Here is a 23591-nt window from a genome sequence, read left to right on the forward strand (position 1 = left end):
TCATTGAAAGCTTGCCTGCCAGAATTACTCATACAACCATGTTGCAGTTACCTCTTAGAGAAAAGGGTTTTCCTCCTACTTCAGCCATGTATTAAGTTCTACTACCTTTGCATGAGAAGAGCAAGGGAGAATGAGGGCAGCTGGCTTTTAGCTTAGGTACATTTCAATTTCACAAGAGGCTAATACTAAGTCAAGACTGAAAGTTAATGCGCAACTAAAATCACAGAAAATTACAACACAAAAACTTCTTTAACAAATGTCATATAAAAGCACACGCAAAAAGGCCCTGAGTTCTTTACCTCCACAAAGTGGGTACAGATTCACCACAAGGCCATCATTCCAACGCTAACAGGACCTTTCTATAACGAGACTGACCCACAAGAAGACAAAGCATTCTACTTTAATTCCTTTTATTAATATAACATCTCATGAACAGCATTCTTGTATCAAAAGTATCATTCAGCTCTAATGATGATTAATTTTATAGCAGATTATTTTCCCATTTAGAAGAAAAATCAAGGCAAGCCCTGGGTTTCTGGTAAATAAATCCTAAGTCTGAGTAGGCACCAGCTTTTTTCAAATGCAACTTTCCTCCTCCCAAAACGCTGCTTTGTAGTTTGCCTCAGGCAAACCGTAAATTCCTGTGTCTTATTTTTCCTTAGAAATATCACAGTTTGGTCACAGAATATTCTGGAGCCACACAGTGTTTCTCAATATCTTGAACTCAGTCTCAACACCCAGAAATATCCTTGGATTGGTTTATTTGTTATGAAATCTTGGGCCCTTTGGGATTAAAGAGCCTCTTTCTCTGGCACGGAAGGCTACCCACTGGGGAATTTAGGTTACATAATCCTCTCACTCTAGGTTTTCCTCCACTGTTTTCATATTGCTGGATAAGCCTCTTGGCAGTGTTTATAATCAATCTGTGTCTACCACCGCCCGCTCTCTTAAACTGTGCGTGAGTAATCAGGAGGCAAGAAGTTCATGCTCACATACCTTCCCGGACTGAGCTGTGACCAAACAACTCCTGGATGAAACAAACCACGTACCCTCGCCCCTCAACTGAGACACAGCAAGAGCACACAAGAAACTGCTCCTACAACAGGTCATACTCCGCCCTTTAATGGAATCTGAATTCTTAAGGACATCACCTCAGTAAACCCTGGTGCTCACTCACATGCACCTGCCTGCTTCAAGCACTTCTTGCACCCAGTGTGCTGATGCTTTGCTGTCTAGGCTTTTAGGCCAACAAGGACATATTGCCAGGATTATTGAAGACTGGGTGCTTTTCTTCTGGCCATCTCGGTGCTAAGATCCACACTGCCACATGGCTGGGAAACTGGCTCAAGGTTCTCGATTTCCACACAGACTATGTGGGTGACCAAGTAGCTTCAGGAACTTGTTGATTTTACAAGGGAAAAAGCACAGAGTTTCACCATCATTCCTTCTTCTTCAAGGCAGTAGGTATCATAATAACCCTTTTAAGTGCTAAATTGCTTGTTCGTTTTGCTTCCTGTAAGCTAGTCAGCGTCATATGAGGTCATTTCCGGCTGCAACAACTTCCACCGTCACTTAGCGCTGGCTGGCCTGGCATGGGGCTATTCCCTCGAGACACACCAAGCAGCACGTGACAAGCTAAAGCTGGTTTCCAGGAGACCAGGACTTTCGAACACTGAGGAAAGGACGTGTACAGAATTCTCCTCTCTCCAAAGTGCCCACTTTGTCCATCTGCAAAGCTTTGCCCTGGTGGGGCTCCCATCCAATCAGGATCTATCAGAGACGGCCTCTCAGAGACCCGGGACTGCCAGCACACTTGATTTCTCCTTCCCTTTTCTCCCTTCACCAGGGAGATCATCCCATCCATCCGATAGGATGATCTTCCTATTGTTTATATCCTAAACTTCAACACCCAGATGAGGTGAGGGTGGTTCTCAGGACCGGACTCTTCTTCACTCACATTTTCAAACTGTTCCTCCTCCAGAGGTCTCCCACACTGCAAGTTCATCCAGCCCTTAAGAATCTGCTTCCAATGCTTCTCATCTGTACTTATTATGTCTACATTTGCCTTCATCTAGCTGCCACTCCACAGCTTCTCCCCTTTTTTGGCAAAGGCCCAATGCATGGAGGATGAACTGGGTCTTCTTTACTCTAAAGCCAACTCCCATCTACAGTGGGTGCTCTGAACTTCACCACTGACTCCCCCGTGAAGATTCTGCAACTGGCACTGGGCATCTAGAGCCTTTAATGAATATTCCTGCCACCGTCTTGAAATGGCTGGCACAGGCACAACCGTCCAGGCCAAATACTGCCTGCCTATCCTTTAAACTTCAGATTTGTTTTGCTAAAGCAAAATTCTTGGATGTTCTCCTCTAACCTTCTGCAGAACTACTCTCTTCTCTCAGGACAACCAGGAAGACGCAATTTTAATGGTAACATCTTTGCTCTATCAGTCTGCAACCACAGAAAGTCTTCACTGCAGACACAGGAATTTTTTCTCCGGGGGAGATACAACACTTGTCACCAAATCCTGAGATACTTTCAAGTCTTATGCTTCTTGGTGGTAGTGCGAACATAGCCTGACAGCTAATGCTAGCACATTCAACCATAGTTTTGCTGAAAGAGGAAGCCCATGTGCCCAAAGGGACTGTGCTGTTCACAGTGTGGGAACACGGATGGCAGTCTGGCAAGAACTGGGCTGCAGGGACCTGGGCAGCAAAGTGGCCCACTGGACTCTGCCTCCCTCTCAGACCTGCTGAGGGGGGCTGCCCTATCTTCAAAACCGGTAGCCAGGAATTCCAGTCAGCCCATGACTGACGGGGACAGAAGCTGGGCTGACTGGTTTGTTGCAAAGATTAGGAGGGGTCAGCACAGACCACAGGATCCAGAGCTAAGGTGTTTCCTGGGGGTCCCAGTGCAGGCAGGATAACGTTTTCTTCTGTCAAAGGCAGCCTAATGGGGCTGATGCATACTTCCTGCTCATTAACACTGCTTACCTAAGCAGAAAGGTTATGTTTAACGATTTAAGTAAAAATTAAAAGTGGGCTTCCCTGAACTTTTTATAATTGAACAGTATCACATTTGCAATCCCAGTAAGCACTTGCTCGTGTCCCTCAACACATTAGGAGATAACCTGGTATTAATAGCTCTTTTAAGAGTCTGATTTGTATCAATTTAAAAAACTTTAGGCAGTATATAAAAAGATGGTGTTTGCCTTTCCAGAAATTTAAGATTTTGACTTCGTTGAATCTGAAGTAAAATTTCAATCAGTTCAGTTCAGCTCAGTCACTCAGTCGTGTCTGACTCTTTGCGACCCCATGAATCACAGCACGCCAGGCCTCCCTGTCCATCACCAACTCCCGGAGTTCACTCAGACTCACGTCCATCGAGTCGGTGATGCCATCCAGCCTCTCATCCTCTGTCGTCCCTTTCTCCTCCTGCCCCCAATCCCTCCCAGCATCAGAGTCTTTTCCAGTGAGTCAACTCCTCACATGAGGTGGCCAAAGCATTGGAGTTTCAGCTTTAGCATCAGTCCTTCCAAAGAACAACCAGGTCTAATTTCAATAGACAACTTTAAAATATAAGTAAACTTTTTAAAAGCTAAGAGCATCTTGATAGGAAAACAACTGGAATAAACAATGAGAAACCTGATTAGAAAAGTCTCCATTTCTAAAAATTTCCAAATATTAAACTGAGGTAAGAAGGGAAAAAGGTTGAGCAGGTAAATATTTAAATCAGAGAGTCCCCAATTTCCCAGTTCAAGGACTCTTTGTATAATTCACAAATTAATAGTCTAGGGAATTATTCCAGCTAAAGGGATGTTTCTGCTCATCCTAAAGCACTCTTTTATAAGTGACTCCACATTCTACCCTAGGAAGCTCTCCATTATTAACCCTGAGATAAAAAAAGTCCTTCCACCATTGACCATAATATAAATATTATTTTCTGGTTTCGATATTATTAAGCATCCCATGGCGTGTGTGTGTGTGTGTTTTAAGCATAAAAGCAGATAGTCTGGGGTGAATACTTAATACCCTTACCCTCAAGGTCTTTTTCTAGTGCTTTATATCAAACTAATCTCTCTAAGTGTGAGATATTTGGGTTTGCACTTCAGGAGATATTGAGATAAACTGAACTGCTTTTATAAAATCATCTTTAAATGTTATCATCATGTCATTTCAACTTTCCTCCCTCTAGACTAAAAATATGAATTCTACTAAACCAACCATGACAGAATTTGGTTTATACAGTCAAATCTGTCCTACAAATTACCAAAGAAAGTATGGGGAAAAGCAGACCTCCTCTACCCAACACCATTCTTAGCACTTTTCAGAGAACCAGTGGCCTCCATTTCTTGAAGCTTTTACTATTACTTACTTGCAAATAACTAAGAATTTTCATGTTATTTTTAACATAACATGGGTTTACCATATTCACAGTTTGTGCAACCGTCATAATCATTTAATTCTAGAACACTTCCATCAGCCCAAAAGAAACTCTACCCATAAAAGGTCACTCCCCATGGTAGCTGGCAAACTACAGTCCATGGGCCAAATCCAGCCAGCTACCTGACTTGAAAAAAAAGAAAAAAAAAAAAAACCTACCAGCTAAGAATTTTTACATTTTAAATGTCTACATTTTAAATAGCTACATAAGTACCTATATTATTGTTTAGTTGCTCTAGGTTGTGTCTGACTCTTTTGTGACTCCATGGAATGTAGCCTGCCAGGTTCCTCTGTCCATGGGATTTCCCAGGCAAGACTACTGGGGTGGGTTGCCACTTCCTTCCTTAGGGGATCTTCCCAATCCAGGGATGGAACCCACATCTCCTACTTTGGCAGGTGGATTCTTTACCACTGAACCACCAAGGAAGCCCAGGTACTTATATACAACAACCTCACTTTGCATATTAGCTCCCAATGCCTAAAATATTATCAGGTCCTTTAAGAAAAAGTCTGCAGACTTCTGCTCTACATGATACTCATGCAAATTAAGCTCTATTAAGACCAATGAATAAAGAGAAGCACTATTATTAATTTATCACTAGAGATATCCAGTAACCAGAGAACATTCAACCCAGGAAGGAAAGTTACTAGGAAGTGACCCAGAAAAACTGGTAAATGAATTCGATCCAAATAGGAAAAGCAACATGCAGACACTGGAGAGGGATGGTGAGTTATATCACCAAAACTTTAAAAGATTCCAGTAAAGTATTGATTCCCTCCTAGCAACTTGACAGTCTGTTTCCCAGCCTAGGCTATTCCACCTGATGAGTGCTACACTTAACACTTGAAACACATCTTGCTTTACTAAACTGATCATATACCTCCTCAACATTTCCCTGCTATTCTGACCAACTCCCTTCTCCCTCATCAAATGGCAACAGCAAATCTTTACTCACTTGCTCTTGCAGCGTTGCTGCCTCCTCGTATGATAAGCTGATTAAGTTACTCAGTGCTCAGAGCTCCAGGTTCACATCCTTACTGACCAACTGCTGTGGCTTGGGCCACATTCCTTTTAATAGCTGAACAACCAATTGCAGGATGTAGTACATTTGTTTGTCCACTATCAGCTGAGGAACATTTTGGTGATGTTCACATTCTTTGGCTATTATGAATAATGCTGCTATGAACATCTGTATATAAATTATCAATATTATACCAAGTGGTAACCAGTTACTGTAGGCTACCTTTTAAATATATATATATATATATATATATATATATATATATATATTTCCCATTTAAAGGGGGAAACAACATTTGTTCTTGTTCTTAGTGTTTTCTCTAGTCCTCTCTGCTTCTCAAAAGCACTAGCAGTGGACTGTTATAACACACTAACCCCTCATTTTCATCCCAAGATACAGCATGCCCACCAGATTGTATCACCTTCTGTTTTTCTAGAGAATTATCTACTCTCTGTGGGACCTTCAAATCCTTCAGTATAATAAGCTAATCTGTTTGCATTTGATCCCTTTTGTAAAGATTAAGTTCAGTTCTGTTCAGTCGCTCAGTCGTGTCCAACTCTTTGCGACCCCATGAATCACAGCATGCCAGGCCTTCCTGTTCATCATCAACTCCCAGAGTTCACTCAGACTCACGTCCATCGAGTCAGTGATGCCATCCAGACATCTCATCCTCTGTCGTCCCCTTCTCCTCCTGCCCCCAATCCCTCCCAGCATCAGAGGCTTTTCCAATGAGTCAATTCTTCGCATGAGGTGGCCAAAGTACTGGAGTTTCAGCTTTAGCATCATTCCCTCCAAAGAAATCCCAGGGCTGATCTCCTTCAGAATGGACTCGTTGGATCTCCTTGCAGTCCAAGAGACTCTCAAGAGTCTTCTCCAACACCACACTTCAAAAGCATCACTTCTTTGGCGCTCAGCCTTCTTCACAGTCCAACTCTCACATCCATACATGACTACTGGAAAAACCATAGCCTTGACTAGACGGACCTTAGTCGGCAAAGTAATGTCTCTGCTTTTGAATATGCTATCTAGGTTGGTCATCACTTTTCTTCCAAGGAGTAAGCGTCTTTTAATTTCATGGCTGCAATCACCATCTGCAGTGATTTTGGAGCCCCCAAAAATAAAGTCTGACACTGTTTCCACTGTTTCCCCATCTATTTCCCATGAAGTGATGGGACCGGATGCCATGATCTTCATTTTCTGAATGTTGAGCTTTAAGCCAACTTTTTCACTCTCCTCTTTCACTTTCATCAAGAGGCTTTTAGCTCCTCTTCACTTTCTGCCATAAGGGTGGTGTCATCTGCATATTTGAGGTTATTGGTATTTCTCTCGGCAGTGATTAAACATTTCTGCCTTTTGCCTGGGGGGCAAACCATATACCTACTGAATGGCTGGATATAGGGCAACAATACCTTCAGGTCCTTCTCCTGACACAACTTTTACCTCCTGGATTCTAGTTTTAATCTTCCTACTGTTGTTCTCACTCCATTTTGGTATTTTAGTGTCCTTAATAGTCCTGCCAAGTTATCTGGTTTTAAAACTTTGATTAGCCCTCCAGCTCTCAGTAGAGCTCTGGCCTCCACTGAAAATAGCCACATCTCTCACATGGTCCCTCTTATATACCTGTCTGTTTGATTTAGTTCCTTGGCCTCTTTTTAAACACCAACTTTTGATGGGTTTGAGAGAGAACTCAAGAGTAATCATGATCAGTCTAAATTACTTAAATAGCTCCCCACTATGGAGAAACTACATTTAAAAACATGATCAGTGGGACATTTATGGATAGTTCACATTCTCCTAAAATGTAATTTCATCTCCAACATTCTCCTAAAACGTAATTTCATCTCCCAAAACATAGTTCAACAAAGGTTTGAGAGTTTAAAATATACACAAACACACACACACACACACACACAGAGTGTGAATTTTCCTTTCAGTAATAATCGATAACCAACCCAAACCACAGTCTGGTCTCCAGTCTTAATATCAGAGATTCTCAAAGCATATTTTCTTGACACCTTCGTGAAATTCAGAATTCTTTAATCAGTTTGATAGTAAGTTTTCAAAACCTCCCATTACATTCTAATCTGGAGAGCCTCTACAAAACACAATCTACCTAAAACTCCAAGAAAGTAAGTTGTGTCTCTTTTTGATTTTTTAGATTGAGATTAGAAAAGTATTATATACTCAGGAAGACCTCTACAGAACAAGCTATCAAGCACTGATATCAAAGAATCTTTAAAAACAAGATGGATGCATCTATTATTTTGCAAATATAACTTGGAAGTTATCTTGCCTAAAGGGCAAGGAGATGAACTATACAATTTCTCCATTCTTCCCTCATCATCCCAATAAATCACCTCAAACCATTGCTCTGGGGTCCAGCCTCAACTCAAGAGCACAATTTTCTCAAAAGATGAAAAGTGTAATGCACACACCTTACAGTAGCTACTCTTTTTGTTAACTGACCAATTCTGGGAGGTGGGGGCAGGCCTTGGGAGTCAAGTAGAAACACAGTCTTCTGAAGTGCCAAACAGTAGCAAGAATTCTCTCAGCTCTCCACACTACCCTAGGTGGTGAAAGACCGTCCTTTTCAACCTCACCACTGGCATTCTCTTTCATTGCTTATGGCTCAGGCCATCCGTCAATGTGAGACAGAGCAGGAAGCTGCTGGAAGGCGCGAGCATCCAACTCACCCCTTTGAACGGTCTGCCGCCTCACTGAACATTTTCTCCAGATGCTGCCAGCAGACACTCTGTAATACCTAAACCACAAATCATCCATTCCCCACCCTTTGCGTCAGGGCTCGTCCCTGAACTTCCCCCACAGTGAGATATTAACCACGCTGGCCACTGATACACTAGCTCTTTGCAGACTCGATAAAACCTGCCCCACCGTCTAACTGATATAATAAAAACGTGGCCCTCCTAACATAAACACATCCACTGTAGGTGAACCTCGGAGTAACTCAGGACACTGCAGACATCTCACAAGGAACAAAGCCTGGCTAACTCACCAAGGAAAATATTTTATCAATGTAAACACGTCAGCCATACAACTGTACAGAAAATTAGAGTAAGTATCTTATGGAAATGGAACCACCTTGCAGAAACAGATTTACAAGTGGGTCACTCCAGATTTTTCTGCCTTTCCTCTGAAGAAAGCAACTATCTTGCTGTCTGATTGTTTTAGGAACCAGCATGGGTTTTTCAAAAAAAAATTCTCGAATTTTATCTTCTGTGACATACTAAAGCCATCTACACAAAGTATTTCCAAACCGTGACACTGCAACTTAGAGAGATGACTCATAGGACATACTCACACTGAAAAGGTGCTGCCACGTGATCCTGCCCGAATCTGAAAGGGAACGAACCTTCAGCGGACTGCTCTCCGGAAATCACCTTCTGGGCTGCGAAGTACGTGGGCTTGAGCATGTATTCCTGGGTCTGGCCGTGATGTATCATCACGTTCTGCGAAGAAAGCGGTGTCATCCTGCAAAGAAACAAAGGATAAGGGAATTAACAATGAGACTTTTAAAAGTCAACTGAGAACAAAGGAATAAGAACCCGGTTAAACTTGGAAAGAGGCATAAAAATGCCATGCCAGGCTAAATTTCTTCTTCAAAACTGTAGTCATGGCACATAAAGAACTAATCGCTGACCTCCAGCAGAAAGGGGATCCTGTCTGTCTGTCTAGTCAAGAAGGATAAGGACATGCAGGCCATCACTGATGGAGTTTATCAAAGTATTTAAAAAGTACAGCTACCAGGACTTCCTTGGTGGTCCAGTGCCTAAGACTCCGAATTCCCAATGCAGGCGCCTGGGTTAGATCCCTAGTCAGGAAACTAGATTCCATGTGCTTCAACTAAAGATCCCACATGCCTCAACTAAGACCTAGTGCAGCCAAATAAGTAAGTATATATTTATAAATATAATATTTAATATAGCATAGTAAATTAATATAATTTATGTTAAGTATATTATATGTTAAACATATAATGTATATTAAACATAATATTTACTATAACATAATATATAATATACACCATAATTACTAGCCCTTAAGAACAGTAAGAATAACAACTTATGCTACCATTTAGTCCCTAAGACGTGTCTGACTCTTTAGCAACCCCATGGACTATAGCCTGTTAGGGCTGTCCCTGGGATTTCCCAGGCAAGAATATTGGAGGGGGTTGTCATTTTCTTCTCCAATAACAATATATGAAAATCTTATAATTTCATCAATGATGAGTCAAGATCTGAGAATCTCCCTCCCACACCCCACCCCAAGGGGATATACACACACACACACACACACACACACACACACACACACACACACACACACACATAACTGATTTACTTCATTGAACAGCATAAACTGGCTTCCCAGGTGGCTCAGTGGGGAAGAATCCATCTGTCAGTGCAGCAGACACAAGTTCAATCCCTGAGTTGGGAAGATCCCCTAGAGAAGGAAATGGCAAGCCACTCCAGTATTCTTGCCTGGAAAATCTCATGGACAGAGGAGCCTGGTGGGCCACAATCCATGGGTCATGAAGAGTCAGACACAACTGAGTGACTAAGCAGGAGCAAAGCAGAAACTAACAACACTGTAAAGCAATTATACTCCAATTAAAAAAAAACCCTCTGAGGACTCCTGAACACAATTACTGTGTTTTCACCCCCCCGGGTGAAACTTTTTGTCTTCTATGACAGTTCTCTACTGCTTCATGTACTGTGTACTTTAAGCCTTCATCCAGATTTAATCATTCCATGAGGGACTGAAATCATTCACTAAGACAAACAATGGAAAATATAAAGATATACCAATTAATTCCAGAAAACGCAAACTTGCTATTAAAATTGTTGGGACAGAGCATTTTAACAGCAAACTAAGACTTTGGAAGGAAATCTTCTCTCTAGTGTGGTCTTGAATTTTATCAATTGTGACACGTTAAAGCCATCTGAACTGAATATTTCCAAACTACCTTAAGCTGGGAAAATGGTTTGACTGGGTTATAGTCAAACTAGTAAAGTGCCAGGAAAAGCCCAAAGACTGGCCCTAATGAGAGATTATATGAACAAGGCAAAGAAATGACACAACCAGTGAGTATGCATGATAAATCATCAAGCCACCAAAAGCACCCACACAGTGTCTCATCAAAAGCAGTAGCAGAGTCTTGAATAAATCCAGCCCTCTGGATTCATTGCAGTTTGGATGGATGAGCTATTCTGTGAGACAAGGCATCCATGAGACAAAGGAACAAAAGAGGTTGGGATTAAGGGTGCTTCCCTCTTAGCCAGTCAGTGATCTAAGTCTTACTTTCAAACCTATAGTCCCAGGAAAGCCTAGGAAAATACATCTTGTGCCTAGATTTTCCCAGACTTAATGCCATGGAAGGACATTCCCTTTGTCACCAGACAAATGACTTAAGTTACTAAAAGCCTAAGGCTTAACATTGTAAACACTTTTGTTTTGATGATGTAAGTGTTGATTTGAACTTTAAGTATGTTTGACTGGGATGAAGTAGAAAGTGGAACAGCTGGACACATCTGGTAGTGACTGATAAGAACCACAAGGCAACTCCGTTGGTCTTGTCAAAAGGAAAAGTCCTCTTTTTCATCTCAGAGGCAACTCACTCCCCAGCCATGCTGTCAACCTCATCACTATACTGCTGGGACCTGCTGAGAGATGTTTAGGCCTGACTCCCATTCAGAGGAGGACAGCCCAGCATTCCAAGAGACCTTAGAGCTGGAATAACTAACTCCTGCTCTGACCACTGCCAAGGAGACCGTGGGCTCTGCCTTCTAAGGTGAGGTCCTCCCTTTCTCTCCCCTCTGAATCATGGAAGTGAGAGGCAACAATAAATGAGCTGAAAGTACATGTGTGTAGAGGCTGCTTTTCCCTAACATAACAGAAAGGTAATAAACAAATAAGACAGCTACACCAGGTCTAGAACTTGAAACACAAATCTCAGTCACCATTAATCAAAGGAAATGGATAATATTCTGGTAACAGTATTAGATCTTACTACATTATAGCAATCCTGTGAGTGGCAAACACATTGCAAATACGAAACTATATAGAGCTGTGCTTCCTCACCTTCCATCTCCTTCACTTTCCTCCAATGTGAGGACGTAAATAAACACTTGTGCTCACAAAGACACACAGACATATGAACGGACAGGCCATTTCATCTCACAGCCTCATGAAGAACCGGAGCCACAAGAAATGACATCACAAGGGGGCAAGTCAAGGCCACTGTCCACTCAGTCATTCCACTAACAGATAGTAAGTGAAACCACCATTTTACTCTCTCGTCCTCATTTCTCCTTCATAGCTGGCATCTATCTTTTCCTCTAATTTCACCCTTCATAGTTATTGCCTCTTTGGACCATCTCTTAGCCTTCCAAATATATATATACACACACAGACACATTCAGTTCAGTTGCTCAGTCATGTCCAACTTTTTGCTACCCCATGGACTGCAGCATGCCAGGCTTCCCTGTCCATCACCAACTCACAGAGCTTGCTCAAACTCATGTCCATCTAGTTGGTGATGCCATCCAACCATCTCATCCTCTGCTGTCCCCTTCTCTTCCCACCTTTGATCTTTCCTAGCATCAGTGTGTTTTCAAATGAGTCAGTTCTTCACATCAGATGGCCAAAGTATTGAAGCTGAAGCTTCAGCATCAGTCCTTCCAATGAATACTCAGGATTGATTTCCTTTGGGATGGACTGGTTTGATCTCCTTGCAGTCCAAGGGACTCTCAAGAGTCTTCTCCAACACCACAGTTCAAAAGCATCAATTCTTTGGCTCTCAGCTTTCTTTATAGTTCACCTCTCACATCCATACTTGACTACTGGAAAAAATATAGCTTTGACTAGACAGACCTTTGTTGGCAAAGTATGACCATTGCTTTGGGAAAGAAAAATCTCCTTTCAATTGGGAGTTTTCTCCTCTCTTCCCTCATTTTTACATTGGGGAAAAAAAAAAAAACTCAACAATCACTAATGAAAATTGGATTTCTCATAGCATTATACAAAATTCAAGGGAAAGGCAAAAATGTTTAAAGAAATTAGGTTAAAATGAAAACTAAAGGACCTCTGGTTCAAAATGTATTTGGGGCACCCATATATTTTCCCTTCCTGCAAAAAAAGCCCTAAAAGTTATAGATAAGGAATAAAACAAGAAATCCAGCGTTGACATTTGGCTATTAATGAATAGGACAGCCACATTCATCACTGAAACACTGAAATACTGTTCTGAGAAACACCTACTGTCCCAAGCCCTCAGTGTTCCTCCTTCCTCAAGACACTGGCCTTCTCAAGATATCAACTCAGGCTCACAAGTAAGAAATTCACATTTGACACAGCTAGAGAGCTTGGGGTCTCGGCTCCAGCATCCTCTCTAATGTGTGGCACAGGTGCTGACCAAAGATATTTAAAATGTTTCACATCATTCATTCAACACACAGGAAACATTTCCGCAAACCTGTAAGAGATCAAGGCAGACTGAGAAACGTTGACTGTTACAGCAGGAAGGAAGCCATGCCTAAGTATTTTAACTTCTTTTATCTCAACTGACAGTAAGAAGAACATTTTACATGGCGATCCAGTGCACATTTATACATGTTTTTTAATACAGCTAAGTCAGACACGACTGAGCGACTGAACTGAAGTATTATAAAACAGTATCTATCCTTATGATGCAAATGACACAAATATCCTCTAATTCTTTTAAATGCCCATCTTGAACCACTACATTGATGTCAAGACTTCCTGACTCCTAACAGGTCACAAGGCAGCTTAAAGATACTGGTCTATAAATCACACCACGAGTACAGGCTCAGAGGAAGCCACCTTCCCGGGAGACCCTGGGCAGGTTCTGGATACTCAAACCAAGTAAAGCACAGGGTGACGAGGAGTAGGCTGAACACTGGTGTCTTCACCAAAAAGGCTACATATGAAAGCAGCCGTTCTCCTCAGCTCAAGCAAAGAAACGGCCAAAGTCGGGCTTCTACCCCCATCAGGGAAAAAGATGAGTCTTCTCTGAAAGAGTGGAACTGTGTGGTATAAACCACAAAATTTACTCCCCCAGAGTAAGGCCTTCTCATTTCAGTGTTTGGAGATCCCCTAGCTTCAAGACTAGTTTCCCATGTTTCTCCATAAAAGGAAGGTTGCCAGGCAACCAGGAGGACAGGGAACTTTAGGAGAATAATCCTAGGAGGGAGAGGGGGAGTTATGAGAATGGAAAACATGACTGAGATGTTGGAGAAACCTAATCCTATATATATGCAATTGGTGGAATGGAAACAGAATCCATACCCACTTGATGCCAAGAACACACTCCTTCAAAAAGCACAGAGGTGTTGGCAATGGACACATACAGAGGGAGCAACCTAAGCACCCTATACTCTGCTTTGCCTTGAGTGGAACACCCAGAGACAATATTGCAAAACACAACTCATGTATCCAACGTAGGTGATACAAATGCACCTTTAGCTGGAGAGGTTGGCAGATTCTGGAAGCGGAAGAGGGGAAGGGAAGGGAAGATTAGGAGAGTCACTGCCCTCATCTTACCGAATATAGGGTCATGAGAGAACATTCACAACCTTAAGCGATAAGGATGACAGAAGAGGAAGCAGAGGCTGCAAGAGACAGTGAAACTCTGAAAAGTAAACAACTCTTTTGAGAGGAAGGGTGAGGGGCAAGAGGTGAAATGAGTAAGCTGACTCTTCATCTCCTATGGCAAGAAGTTTTTAGACAACCTCTAAAGGGAATAAATCTGCAACTGGCCAGAGGTCACTTCCAGAAGGAGTAATAGGACTTGAGGATTAAATTAAGGTGGGGAAGAGAAACAAAAGGAAATGGAGCCAAGTGAAGACGAAGGTTTCCAGCCTGGTTGACTGGACAGGTATTTTTGGCTCAAGTCCAAGATGAAACGCAAAGGCAAAGCGGTCTGCAGAGTCAATGTGATCAGGAAAAAGGCCCACGTGCAAGGAAGAGAATTATGTTTGTTTGGGAGATAGAAATGTGTAGTGGCTCTCTGGGGAGAAGATACAAAAAGCCTCTGGGTTTAAGAACAGTGATGTTCTAAGAGGAGCCAATTTATTCAAAGGCAGAAAGAAAAACTATGGAACTACCCTCTTGGAGGATAGTCACACTTAGTGGTAGGGGCATAAAGAGAAAATGGGAAGAAAAAAATCAGGAGGAGATAAAAACAAGAGTAACACAGATGCAGGATGACAAGTGAAAGAAAGTTTCTAGGTGGAAAGTAAAGAGAACCACTTGAAAACTCCTGCAAAAAAAGCAGGGAAATAATCAATTAGTAAGAGGCCCCAGGGTTGGGTTGCAGGTCGCCAGTGCCCGCGGCAGTGTTATTTTATCAACAGTAGTGACAGGAGTGAGACTGCATTGGGTCCTACTTGGTAGGTGCTGTACTAGTGACCCTCGAAAAAGGAGAAAAGTAGGCCAGAAGTTAGGGGTACAGCCAGGCATCTGAAGACCTGAATCTGTGGAAACCTCTGTATCTTTGTGAACAGAAGGGAAACAATTACATAAAACTTCTTTCCTTAAAAGAAAGGATTAGTCACACACTGTTTACACTTCTGCCTTCATAGTGGCAATTTTTGGCCTAAGAATGGACTAAATTTTTCCATATTTCCACTAAATCCATTATTTGACCTGTGGAGCGGGTGGGAGGATCTGGCAAAGCCCAAGCCCCTTTCCACTTAAGAGCTGTGGACCTCACAGAAGGGAGCCTCCAACAGGCCATAAAATGTTTCCCCCAGAAGGCGGGTTCTGACAGAAGTGAACTCTTTCCCCTACGGTAAGGCACTCAGGTTTATCATCAGGATGAAAGAAAAAAAAAAAATTGGGAGATGAAACTGCTGCCACAGAGAAGTCATCTCCAGTCTTCCAGCGCCTGCTTCTCGTCACAAAATTCATGCTATCGTGTGTGTTCCAAGCTGCTCAAAAGCATGGGTGAATGCTCTTCAAAGAACAGAAAGCAACAAAGTAAATGAGAAATGTGAGCTATGATTTGATGGAGAAAGGCTCTTTCTGGCAATGTTCAAGGACAATATGCACGTAGAGATGGACAAAGACAAATAAACCTTTAGGAAGAGGTCGCAAGGCAGCTTCTCTCTCTCACACACACACACATTGCTAAGAGGAGACAAGTGTTTGTTGTCAGCAGCCCCATTCATAGGAAATTATCCATCCAAACCAAAAAAAAAAAAAAAGAGGAGGTAAAAGGCTGCTGATGAGACTAAAAGACTGCACAGACAGCACAGACTTCCAGTAACAGTAAGTGAGGGCCGGAGCATGCCAGAACAAACAGGGCGAAAGGAAAATGAAACAAGCAAACACAGTGGTGAGAACAGGAGGAGAGTGAAGATTACACTGAAAATATCTATGCAGGGAAGAGACTGGGAAAAAGCCTTAGATTTCAGATGAGATGAAAAAGAGATTGAAAAAACACAATGAAAGAAGGTAGATATTGGAGGTGGGGTGGAAAAGACAGGGAAATTAAGGGAACTTTGGGGGTCATGAATAAACACAGTAAATGCAACCAAGTGGAACCAATTTTCTTTTTATTGGTGGTTCTTAACTGGGGGTGATTCTGCCTCTCAACCAAGAGGAGGCATCTGTAATTATCAGGACTGGGAGGTAAGCTGCTTACATCTTATGGGTAGAAGCCTGGGATACTACTAAATATCCAACCATGTACACAGGACAGTCCTTCACAAGAAAGAATTATCTGGCTAGAAATATTAACAGTTCTGAAGCTGAGAAACACTCCTGTAACCATGAGCTATTGTGACAAAAAAAGGTATAATGGATACCTGAGAAAAGAGCCTCTGGGGGCAGTGATGAAGCTGTCCACAGAAATGATGTCGTCAGGCACATAATGATCTAATGACATTAGCTGCCTCTGCTGCTAAGTCGCCTTAGTCGTGTCCGACTCTGTGCGACCCCATAGGTGGCAGCCCACCAGGCTCCCCCGTCCCTGGGATTCTCCAGGCAAGAACACTGGAGTGGGTTGCCATTTCCTTCTCCAATGCATGAGAGTGAAAAGTGAAAGTGAAGTCGCTCAGTCATGTCCGACTCTTAGCGACCCTGTGGCCTACAGGCTACCAGGCTCTTCCATCCATGGGATTTTCCAGGCAAGAGTACTGGAATGGGGTGCCATTGCCTTCTCCTGTGACATTAGATTTGACAGTAAAGAAACGTATAAAAAATATACAGCCTCCTCCTGTGCCTTTTGAAAGCCCCATTAAGACAGGAAGGTGGCCCTATACTCAAGTTGCTGGGGTGGCTTGGGTGTTAGGAATGCTAGAACATCACTGGGGTGGCCAAGAAAAGAGTCGTTTTTATTAGAACACCTCAAAGGAACAGTATAGAGTGTGGCTGGAGAAAACCATTTAATAAACTGCCTGGCATTGGGATGAGGGTGTGCCATGAAGACATGTAACAGCTGGACAGTTACTAAAGTGCTTTCTGAGGGAGGTGAATCCCATCGACTGTATGGCTTTGGTTAGGCCAAGAAGGTCAGACACATCTAGGGCCAGACACGAATCACCTGGGACAGTGATGAGTAAAGCCTCAGTGCTGGAGCACCCTCTCCAGGCTACCCTCCCCTCACAGCCCTCACACTCTCCACTGCAGCCGTTCGTCTGACCGCACGTGCCGCACGCTGGCCTGTTCCGTGTCCTAGAACAGCCCGGGTTAGGAGAGTCTTCAGGACCTGACTGCTACATGAGAACCTTCAAGGAATTCTCCAACCCTCTCATCCCAAGTTCCTAGAGGAGAGGAGACATAATAACAAAGAGCTGTAACGAAGAGACTCCAAGAAGCAGAGTGAGCAAGGTCTCCTCTTAGGATGCTTAATAATCATAACACTTGGGAGACTTTTAAAAAAATGAAGTGGTAAATCAATTATTCTCCAATTTAAAAAAATTTAATGAAATGAACTGCTAAATTAAGTGCTTAAAAAATAGAAATGGCCTAGATTCAATGATACATCAGAGGTTGTCGGACTGGATAAAAGGACCCAGTTCTTGGACATACTGCTTACAACAATTCCATTTTAAATATAAAGACACAAATGGATTAATCAGGAAAAAAAAAAAAGGTGCAGTGGCAATGTTAGTAACAGGCAAAGTAGATTTCAGAGCAAAGAATATTTTCAAGGATAAAAAGCATTTCGTAAAGATAAGGGCCAATTCATCAAGAGGACACAAGAATCCTAAACAGTTGTTAACCTGATAACAGAGCTTCAAAATATGCAAAGCAAAAACTTTAAAAAGGTCATGAGAAACAGATAAAACTTTTAGTGATAATTGTGGATTCACTACCTTTCAATTGACAGAACAGCAGCTCTACCAACTAGCTTAACCCAACTGACTTTCACAAACCAAACTTCAAAATAACCAATGGATCAAAGACAAAATCAAAAAGGAAATAAAAATTATTTTGAACTGAATGAAAACAAAAACACAAGCTATCCAAATTTATGGGATGCTGCTAAACCACTATACTAAGGAGTAAATTTGTACTAAATATCTACAGTACAAGAGAGGTCTCAAATCAATGACCTTAACTTCCAAATAAAGAAATCAGCAAAAATGAAAGTAAAACCCCAAATAAAAAGAAATGAAATAAAAATCAGAGCATAAATCAATGAAATTGGGTACAAGGAGTCAATAAAAGCTGTTTGAGAAGATCAGTAAAACTGACAAATCGCTGAGTAGATTGATAAACAAAAAGAGAAGAAGACAAGTTACCAATATTAGAAATGAGAGAGAAGGTCAAAAGATCTAATGAAGCAATCTGAAGAAGCCTCCATTAGCCAAAGAAAAACTGGAATGGATTGAATTATTTGAAATATGTTTAAACGTATCCATGCATTAAAAAAAAAACTAAGTCACCACTGTAAGATGTCAATCAACTCATTTGAAAACTGGTCAACAACTAGCATCATACCTTCACGTGATGGTTAATTTTATGTTTCAACTTGGAGGGTATTTTCGGATGTAACTAACATTTATCTTGGTGGACTCTGAGTAAGCAGATTGCCCTCCATCATGTGGGTGAACCTCATATGATGAGCTGAATGTCTGAACAGAACAAAAAGACCAGCCTTTCCAACTAAGAAGGAATTCTGAAGCAGACTACATTCTAACTTTACCTGCATCGTTGTTCTCCTGGGTCTCTGTCAGCCCTCACTTCAAATCTGGACTTGCCAGCCTCCAAAACAACAGGAACCAATTTCTTAAAATAACCTCATTATATATAGTATATACACACATGCACACACACCCCCTCATATATGCACATATGCAACTGGTTTTGTTCTGAAGAAACTCAATACTTTTACTTGCTACTTTTTCTTTTTTTCACTTTTACCTCGCTACTTTTACTATACAAACTGAACGTCAAGCAAACAACTTGAGGAAAAGAAAGCTGGTTTGCAAAGTTTTTCTAGCAGAAAAAGGACAGAATTAAAACACCATATTTGCTACCCCTACAGAAATATGTGACATCACAAAAAGAGATAACATGCCCCTTGATGGAAGAGCACATTGCCATTTAGGAAGTAATCCTACCAAAAATCAAACCTGAATGTTATCAAGCCCCTAGACCTACACAACACTCACAGCAAATTCAAGGGGCAGGATACATGTTAATTTCCCAGCATCACAGTCAGCAAAATCACAGTTCAATGAAGAGATTTCAAGGACATAGAGAAGGAAGAGGGACTCACAGATCAAAATATGTAAGACACATAGCCTGTCATCACAATGAACATTTTTTTAATTCCAATCTAAACTAATTAGCCATTAAAAAAAAAAACAACTTATGAAACACTAAGAATCTACCTGGATTCTTAATGATAATTTTTATTGATTATCTTTTGGTGGGATAAAGGTTTAGGGGGGATGTGTTAACAGCCCTATCTTTTACAAATATATGCTAAAAATATTTACAGATTGACTTCAAATAATCAGGGAGAAGAAGAAAAGCAGGCAGAGTACAGAAGAACACAACCAGCTCTGAACTGATAAAATAGCCCTTTGAGGTTTCATTCTGTTTTCTCTTGTTTCTCTGTGTTTAAACCATTCTCAAAGAGTTTACAAAATACAAGTCTATGAAATTATCTTCTCTAATTTTTTAAACCTGTATCAAATGAGATCATCTATTTATAAGTACTTTGAAAAGGGGGGGAATCAATAAAACTGGAAGAAAAAAGTTTAAAAGTTGAAAACATTACTTATGTGTTAGGTAGCAATATTACCTAGTATTTACAAAAAGAAACAAACTGAGAGAGGAAAAAAAAAAAAGACAAAGAGTTCCAACAATGTTCATCCCCACTTTTCTTCTAAGTATCAAAGCTACACACTAATAAGGCAGATATCCTATCCACAGTGGATGAGGTAACTGTTCAAAATCTCCAAAAAGCACAGATGACTATACTTATTCAGTTCAAGGTTTTGATGATTTATTTAGCAAGCCACCACAGAAGGAAATATTGTTAATAACCAAAATCCTTAGTTTTGTCAAAAATAAGCTGCTACATTTGGTTACTTGGGACTGAGCACCCCCTGAACACAAATTTAAAAGCAATTACAGCCATGTCCTATTTATCCAAACTAAGAGAGGCCAGAGTAAATCTAACTAAATATAATCCAAGAAAAATGCAAAATGTAAACAATAATTAAGGACTTCTATGCTACTGAGGAAGTGTCAACTGCACAGCTTTTTCATCAAATTCTAGGAACCAAATTCTAACTCTACCACCTGCCAAAGGAAGGAAGGGAAGAATTATCTCAATTTTCTCACTGCAATCTAAGGAGGATGATACCTAACTCACAAAGTGAAAGACAACATGAAATGGAATTCTTTATAAATGTAGGAAAATACCCAGCACAATACCTGATGCACACCCAAGGGTGTCAGATTTCTTTCACTCCCCTACACCAGCAAGGACAACAAAATACTACTGGATTTCACCACTCTGGTAAAATTCATATTCGGAGACTGCTCAAACGAATAGTTAAAAGCAGTATTTATTTCAAAAAACAGTTTATTAAAAAAATAGATGTCCATCAGCAGATGAATGGACAAGAAAGCTGTGGTACATATACACAATGGAGTATTACTCAGCCATTAAAAAGAATACATTTGAATCAGTTCTAATGAGGTGGATGAAACTGGAGCCGATTATACAGAGTGAAGTAAGCCAGAAAGAAAAACACCAATACAGTATACTAATACATATATATGGAATTTAGAAAGATGGGAATGATAACCCTGTATGTGAGACAGCAAAAGAGACAGATGTATAGGACAGTCTTTTGGACTCTGCAGGAGAGGGAGAGGGTGGGATGATTTGGGAGAATGGCATTGAAGCATGTATAATATCATATGTGAAAAGAATGGCCAGTCCAGGTTTGATGCAGGATACAGGATGCTTGGGGCTGGTGCACCGGGATGACCCAGAGGGATGGTATGGGGAGGGAGGAGGAAGGGGGGTTCAGGATTGGGAACACATGTACACCCATGGCAGATTCATGTTGATGTATGGCAAAACCAATACAGTATTGTCAAGTAATAAGCCTCCAATTAAAATAAATAAATAAAACTCTGGTTACATGTAAATATTGAGTTTGGAATTTACAGTCCCATTCAGCACCCCTGAGGTCAGTTATCTGTACAGTTACACCTACAACTAAGAGACCTCCACCAGTTTCCAATACAGTGAAGGAACCCAGCACCACAGCCACTCCGGGATATAGTTTGGCAGTTCCTCAAAAAGCTACAGCCAGACTCATCAGACGGTCCAGCAATTCCACTCCCGGGTACATGCCCAAAACAAACTGAAACCAGAGACTCAAACACATACTTACACACCAATGTTCACTGCAGCACCGTTCATAATAGGCAAAAGGCAGAAACAACCCAAAGAATGTCCCTTGACAGAAAAATAAACAAAATGTGAGATACACACAATGAAATATTACTCAACCATAAAAAAGTATGAAGTTCTGATACATGCTATAGCCTAGAAGAACCTGGAAAACATAATGTGAAGTGAAATAAGTCAGATACAAAAGGACAAATTCTGTCTGATTCCACTTAAATGAGGTTCATAGAATAGGCAAACGTAGAGAGACAATGGTAGAACAGAGGTTACCGAAAAACAGTGGGAGGGAGGTGGAGCTGTATAATTTAATAGGTAGAGAGCTTCCGTCTGCAGTGATGAAAGTTTTAGAAGAACAGAGATGCTGGCTGCACACCACGAGTGTAATTAAGGCCAATGACTTGCATACTTAGAAAGGTTAAAAATGGCCAATTTAGTTATATTTACCACAATTTTTAAAAAAACTATGTAAAAAAAGACTCCAGATTTCTTACAAACAAACCCAAAAATAAAAAATAAATTTTAAAAATTAAAAAACAGTTCAAGAGGTAAAAAAAAAGGCAGGTTTCTTATGCTCCGTATTCCCCATCCTTCAGTATTTCTAGACAATAAAAATGTAAGTCTTGTTCATCTCGGTCAATTCCGAATGTTTTCATCTCCTTTCAGCCTGCTGCTTAAGATGTAATTCACAGTAATAATCAGGTATATGCATCTAATCCCCCACGTTATCACTTCAATTTTTTTTTCCCCTCCTGCTTTACTCTGGTAGCTACACTTTGGTAGCTGCTCCATACACCGCATGATGAGATTTCAGCCTCAGCTGCCATAATGTTACATTCTCCAGTGACCCACGTCTTACAACACTGCAAGGAATTAAAGTCTGGTGGGCCAGATGTGGGAAATAAATATCCACTTGTCTGGAAAGCCTTTCAGACCTAACTTTGCTCATTCTCCAAATTCTTCTCCCACAGCATTGTTAGAGCTCTTGTATCTACATGAATTTGAGTTGGCTCTCCAACATGGACCCCAGTGGCAGCTACAAGAGACATTCATGGCTTAAGGGTTGGGATGTTAACACTACACACTCCCTTCACGTTACCTGTAAACCTGGAAGAATGAAAACAATCGTGGGAACATGTCAAACAAGCTGTTCTTCCACAATCTTTCCACTTCCTAGCCAGAACCTTCCTTATACTGAGCTCTGAGACAGGCATCTGGAGAGTCAAAGATGGATATAATGGAACAAAGATACAAGTGCTCATTCCTCCAGGACATGGCATCCACAGCACTCAAGATGGAGAAAGGAAAAACACTGGATCAGATTTTGGAAATTCAAATTATTCTTCTGCCTGTGCCACTGAATCTCTGAGAGCCATGGATTAAATTCCTCTAAGTCTGTTCCCTCATTTATAAGGTGTAAAGCTCTGAGACGACCTCAAAGTTCCTCAGCTCTGAAACTCACTTATAAGCACATCAAGAACTGTAGCTGCAAGACTGTTCTCTGGTCATATCAACAAATATTTCATATGGGAAACCACTTTTAATGCAGTATACATATAAATATCTCTTCAAAGGGGGAAGACAGTCTCTCAGGGCTTTATTCCCACATTCAAGTTAAATAAAATAAAAAGGGGAAAGTTTTTTTTTTTTTAATTTTTAAGGTGAATGCAATAAACTCTGTTTTTCCCAAATGGCCTTGCTTTTTTTTCTATTACAATTGCTGCTAAACTAGGTCACCTAAGTAATAAATATTGAAAGCATTTAACCAAATTCAAACATCTGTTCCATTCCTCTTTCGGAGTCCGATCCAGCTGAAATAAAATATCCACTGCCCTACAGGACCTGCAAGATCCACACTGCTGGAAATGATGTTTTCCTACAGCCAATATCACCTAGTGAAAAACACAGCCCATTTCAAGAAGTCTGAAGCAAAAGGAGGACAAAACTATAGGAGAGGCAGCAAAATGCAATCAAGTAAATATTGCCCTGTTGGATGTTCCCATAGTAGGGCAACGGGCTCATAACAAGCCTTGGTTGGGTATGTGCCCAACTTAAGACCCTGCACAGCAGGCTGATCCAGAAAGCATGGTAAAAGCCATGCCACCTCGGCTCCTGTATACACTAGGAGAACTTTGCTCTCACAGCAGCTGCCATATTTTGCACTGGAATTTCTAAGCAGATAATTCAGATTTAACTTTGGGA

The 23591-nt window shown here is 41.1% G+C and overlaps 1 protein-coding gene across 20 annotated transcripts in view; it reads right to left on the reverse strand.

Moving 5' to 3' along the window:
• The window catches only part of LTBP1 (latent transforming growth factor beta binding protein 1), a 454253-nt gene that overhangs the window by 290734 nt on the left and 139928 nt on the right, over positions 1-23591 (reverse strand). For 18 of the 20 annotated variants that reach the window (XM_060412293.1, XM_060412297.1, XM_060412292.1 and 15 more), the window contains exon 4: positions 8784-8953. In XM_060412293.1, coding sequence (XP_060268276.1) covers positions 8784-8953 — 170 coding nt within the window. The remainder of the gene's footprint in view (positions 1-8783; positions 8954-23591) is intronic. The other 2 variants (XM_060412286.1, XM_042246288.2) reach the window with 1 other exon arrangement.

This window comes from Ovis aries, chromosome 3 (genome assembly GCF_016772045.2).
Source record: "Ovis aries strain OAR_USU_Benz2616 breed Rambouillet chromosome 3, ARS-UI_Ramb_v3.0, whole genome shotgun sequence".
Taxonomy (NCBI): Eukaryota; Metazoa; Chordata; class Mammalia; order Artiodactyla; family Bovidae; genus Ovis; species Ovis aries.